Source organism: Lathyrus oleraceus, chromosome 3, assembly GCF_024323335.1.
Source record: "Lathyrus oleraceus cultivar Zhongwan6 chromosome 3, CAAS_Psat_ZW6_1.0, whole genome shotgun sequence".
NCBI lineage: Eukaryota > Viridiplantae > Streptophyta > Magnoliopsida > Fabales > Fabaceae > Lathyrus > Lathyrus oleraceus.
This window is the reverse complement of record NC_066581.1, coordinates 89,307,034-89,312,396: the sequence shown is the minus strand read 5'-3', so window position 1 is coordinate 89,312,396 and position 5,363 is coordinate 89,307,034. Positions and strand designations below refer to the sequence as shown.

Sequence of the window (5,363 nt, the reverse complement as noted above, 5' to 3'; positions counted from 1 at the left end):
GCCTCAACAATCAATTATTCGGATACCTAATTGATTAGATCATTAATTCGACATATGAATTGTTTTCTTTTGAAGCCACATTTTCTCCTATATTCTTTACATTTTCTCCTATGAATTAAAATTACACCAGAAATCATAATTGTCCTAATTCTTTACCTTTTATCACTCTTTTCTCTCTCTTAAATATTTTCTTTCAACAAAATTGTCTTAAGATTTAATGTCTTATGAATGGTGTCATGTCACTGATTTTATTTTCAAGGGTGCAATACTTTAAAAGAATAGAGTTAGATTCTTGAGATTAACCCTTAAAAATGTCTATATAATATTAAACATATTTTTAAAAAGAATTGATTGCTTGAAAAATGACAAAATTATATAATAAACAAATAGTTTAAATAAATATGAAGAGGGTATAAAAAAGAAACGAGAATCAAAAGAAGCCAAATCCATCAACTTCTCTTCGCCACTACCTAGTATATTCATGTGACTTTGTCAACAATAGAAAATCAGAATATCAAAATCAGAATGTTAAAACACTGATGTAACATGCGTAAAAAGTCTTTAGAAAAAGTTATAATGCATTCACAAGTAGTATAATCTTTATGTCATATGCCAAAAGTTTGCAGTACTTTGCACTCACTTGAAAGGGAAATCACAGAATCATTTTTTTGATACCCCTGTCAGGAATCATTATTGTAAGGCAAAACAAGGCCTACAGATTCAGCTCACTATCAAATATCAACAGCTTAAAGGAGCTTCTATGTAGACTTTACTAACATAACGTTATTTGGTTAAAACTGTAAGACTAGCTAGCTTATGTGCACTTTCTTTAATCTAAATTAAATTCTAAACAAGCATTATTATGTAGAAATCTCATTTATTGCAAGAGCAAGTGTTTCTGCCGCAGCCTCGGTTGCTTCCTCCAGAGGAGATGATGATAAACAAGACTGTAACAATTGAGTGTAGTGAAACTCGATTTGTAGTCTCTGATGAGGCGAAAATGTGATGTTGTTTTTTGTTATATCAGCTTGCAACTCTCTGATAGGAATTGCAGCCAGGAAGCTTTTGATGTACTCTTTGCATGCTTCCTTGCCTCGGCACACAACCTTGTCATCTTCTTGCTCTGCGATAGAATCAACCTCGTTACCGTTGTCAACTTGTTGTTCCGGCTTGTTATTACGCTCAAATACTTGCGCAACAGTTTGCCGATCACTACCTGTGGTTTCATTGTTTGATGATGATTGAGCAACATCTTGTGTTTTGTGTATTACTGTGTTGCTGTCAAATTTAAGGATGTATGCTTCATTGCATCCTTCGAAAAGCCTCTCCCCCAATGTGTCGATGATGTAGTAACAGTCGGATTCGACTTTGAGAATGAAAAAATGGTCATTCCAACTCACAATAAAGAGGTGAGGTTCGCCATTGCTAAGCCACTCGTGTTCTGAACCGCTGATCTCGTCCCAAATGTTGTCGAAAGACATTGAGCCGCGGAGAAACTCGAATCTCTCCTCGTCCATTCCTTCTGGATGAAAGAAACCAATGAAGGACTTGTCAGGAACAACAGAAAGCAGGCGTATTTTTGCTTCAACGACTGTTTCAAGATCGAAATGCCCGTCAAGGAACCTATTTCTATAGGTTTCGTTTTCGCATAGGTTCCTCCATTCTAAGGAGCCGTCTCGAATTAGAGTGTCGAACTGGGACTTTACGGGCATGTGATCGTGATAGTTCTGGAACCAATCAGCAATTACTGCAACGAGAACCGTGCAAGCACTCTCACCAGCCGCACGCTCACTGCGTTGGTCGATTGAGGCAAAGAAGACTTGGGTCTCAAGCTTCATGTGACCATCACGGCTTGTGATCTCTTTCTGCTCCCATTTTCCAACAACAAACATATCATCTCCAAATTCAGAGCACCAATTATCCTCAATCTTGAGAAACTAACAAACAACATAAAATTAACTAATCAATAACAGTGAGCAACATAAGTTTATATAACTAATTTCTGACCAAAAAATATAGCATAGTTTTCATTCAATATAGGAGCTTATATACTAAATATCTTTTACCAGTGAGAGCTAGCCTAAAACTGTTACTACCTTAGAAGAGAATGATTCATCAGAGCTAAGCTGTCGGCGATCAAAATCTATGTCGTCTCCGCCATCTTCGGCATAATCTTTTTTTATCAGTGGCTCTCCCCTAACACCCTTAGGAGATCTGAAACTTAACTTCCTCTTCCTCCATGGAAGTATGCTGCGTTTTATACTTTGTGATAAATAAGACTCGGAAGAAGACACGGTTGAATCCTCCATCTGTGAACGCCCAGCATCAGGCATGCGGTAGCTATAGTAAACCCAATCGCCGTCATCGCAATTCACCCTCGTGTTGGAATAATACGAATGTGATCCTCCAGCATTCGCAGACGCCAACGTTCCATAACCGAACGAATTCCCAACACATGAATCCTCATTCCCCTCGTCCGAATCTCCTCCAAAATCATCAAGTGAGTCAGAATCTACAGCATAACTAGGATTACCATCCCCACTCCCAGAGCACTTGCTATCACTACTTCCCTCTTCCCCTCGACACTGCTTTTGAGATTTCCTAGATGATACAAATTCTGTGAAAGACTTTACTTTCCAAAACCCAGCTTTATTTGCAGAAAGACCCTCTTTCTCTGTAATCATGCTATCGCCCGATTCAGCCTGCGGTGACGACACGGGAACTACAGATCTATGCACAGACAGTGTTTTTTCTTGAGCACCTCTTACCTCCATCAAACTAATTGATATCTGCACACAACAGAATTGAACTTACATACACACCGACAAAAATCCGATGCAAGAATGTTAATAACATAGTTGATTAGCAACAACTACTAATCGAATGGACTTACACAAAGTGAAGGAGAATGCTGTGCAGAACCTCCAGCTATTGTGAGTGGAATATTCAAATCAAAACCATTTTCATCAGTTGAATTTGCAAACTCAGCAATATTCAACAAAGCAGTTCCAACAACAACCCTCTTTTTCTTTCGCTTTTCATTCAATCCCTACAATTATATAAAACACACACACAAAACTTCTGCTTAAAACAAAAACAAAAAAAAAAAAATGAACACAGCAACATATAAAAAATTAAATAAACAAACCATAATGAACAAAAAGTCAACTACGTCACCCTTATTTTATCTGTAACACAGTCACACAAAACAATTTCCACCTCTTCAATTAATAACATTAACTTCATCGTTGAATAGAAAAATACAACAAATATTGATAAAAAAACACACAGAATCATCCAAAATTTCAACCGTCCTAAAAACCCTAAAAAAACAGAACAAGAATTTCCAAAAAATATATATATTTAAAATGAACAAATATATATTGAAGACGAATAATATTATTATTACTATTATTAAATTAAACAGTGAAAAGAAATGAATCGAAATAGGGGGGAAAAAAGGAAGAGAAAGAGACACATACATAAAAGAGATTGAAAGCGATTTCCCACGGATGAACAACATTATCTTTGTAACCATTCAGATTACAAAATTTCTGAAACTCTTCATCAAAATTAACAACAAAATCGGCGCCGTCGCATTCAATATCAGCCTCTCTCGTAAAATTTCTGGCGACGGAGCTCCGTCGTAACGAGGCGAGTGTTGAGGACTTAGAGCCTTTCCATTTAATCTCAACCGTTAATCTTGAACAAGATTGACGTAACAGATCACATCCCGTGAGTTTCTTCACGGTTAGTCTGACGTGATAGTTTTTGGTGACGAGTGGCGGCCACGGCCGCCACCTCATCATCTTGACCACCATTAACGGTTATTCTTGTTTTCTTGATTAGGATTATGAAACAGTAGTATAATAAATAACAGTATAATATATAATAATACTCTAAAAATAAAAAATAAAATATAGAATAGAAAAGAATGAAATGAAAGAAAAGAAAGGAATATAAGAGGTTGTTAGTTTGTTATATGAAAGAGAAGAAATCGGAGAAAGTGGTTACGAAAAGAGACTTGGTCGATCGCGGTGGTAGAATATGCTGTTATTTCGGGTTGTTATTATTTTTATTTTATTGTATTTGTATTGTTGAAGAGAAAAAAATTTATAGAGACAGAACAGAAACATAAACATGGAATATACGGTTGAGTTGTGTTGAGTTTAGACTTGCCTTCTTTACAAGTTAACTGTGGTTAAAATTGGTTTTCGGGTTACTTCGTGAATATGGTTTGGTATGGTTAAGAAAATGAAATATACACTACTGGAAAGTTATTTTTAAAATTACATCTTTTATGCAATGAACTAATTAATAGCCATTGATATTAATTAAATGGTTTAGAAATTTTAAAATTAAAAAATATTAATTTTAAATCTAAGCTGTCTGATTTTAATCGGAGGGTTATAAATGCTCGACTGCATGATAGCAGAAACGGAGTAGCTGCAGTTTCCCACAATATCTGTTTCATCGATGGATGAGATAATTTAAACAGAGAAAGGTTTTTAATTCTGCCGCTTCTTTAGGAAACCATATCCTATATCTTTAATTCATTGTTTTGGTCAAAGAAAATTAATTAAATGTTATCTTGTTTCCATTTTCCATTCATGTATAATGGAAAGTTTAGTTTTTTATTTTGAGGAATTAATGGAAAGTGTTTTTGATTTTATTTTTTTATGGGAAATCTTTGACTGAATTTTTATTTTGGTGAGAAAATGGGATATGCATGTCTTTAATTTACGGTAAAAAATGGAAATTGTCTTTAATTTGATTTTTTTTATCTTTTATTGGATTATTGAGTGTTTAAAATGTTTTATAATATATATCATCCGAGTACTATTATAAAAAAATAAAAATTTAGATTTATTCAATAAATAATATATTTTATTTTTATTATATATTAAATATATTAGTTATTGAATAAATCTTTAAAAAAATATTTGTTTTAATAATGAGTGTATTAAATAAAAATATAAAATTTAAAGGTAATACATAAAATAGTACTATTACAGATATAACCTAGCAAATTTTTTAAATTTATTATGTTGAAAGTTGAAAATGAGTCGAGTCAGAATCGTCTCAATTCGATTCGATTTATTAAAAATTGATTTAGTTTAAGTTCAATACGAACTGTTTTTTTAAATTTATATTCCATTCTTTATAATTTTATGGATAATTTGGTTCAGCTCATTAACTTTATCTATCTTCAACTTACTTGTTTCATGGATTTAAATGTTATTTTTAAGTGTATTTTTTATATATTTAACATTTTAAATTAATATTTTATATAAAGAAATTAAAATAAAATAAAAATTATCATATTACAATTTAATTTTATCTCAAAAATCTATTAATTCTAA

At 33.1% G+C, this 5,363-nt stretch overlaps 1 protein-coding gene across 1 annotated transcript; it reads right to left on the bottom strand.

Annotated features, from left to right (window-relative positions):
* Nucleotides 1-560: 560 nt before the first annotated feature.
* On the bottom strand, nucleotides 561-4,141 carry LOC127125520 (uncharacterized). The gene is made up of 4 exons (XM_051054316.1): nucleotides 3,483-4,141; nucleotides 2,894-3,049; nucleotides 2,097-2,789; nucleotides 561-1,937 (listed from the first exon to the last, which is right to left on the bottom strand). The coding sequence occupies exons 1-4, from the start codon at nucleotides 3,819-3,821 to the stop codon at nucleotides 861-863; spliced, it is 2,265 nt and encodes a 754-aa protein (XP_050910273.1). The 5' UTR covers nucleotides 3,822-4,141; the 3' UTR covers nucleotides 561-860.
* Between the last annotated feature and the right edge of the window lie 1,222 nt (nucleotides 4,142-5,363).

What these genes read in the sequence shown, in the direction of transcription:
- LOC127125520 (XM_051054316.1), bottom strand. Translation starts at nt 3,821, where the DNA reads ATGGTGGTCAAGATGATGAGGTGGCGGCCGTGGCCGCCACTCGTCACC. An exon ending in TCGCTTTCAATCTCTTTTAT is followed by an intron (nt 3,050 to 3,482) that starts GTATGTGTCTCT and finishes ATATAATTGTAG; the next exon opens with GGATTGAATGAAAAGCGAAA. An exon ending in ATGAATCATTCTCTTCTAAG is followed by an intron (nt 1,938 to 2,096) that starts GTAGTAACAGTT and finishes GTTGTTTGTTAG; the next exon opens with TTTCTCAAGATTGAGGATAA.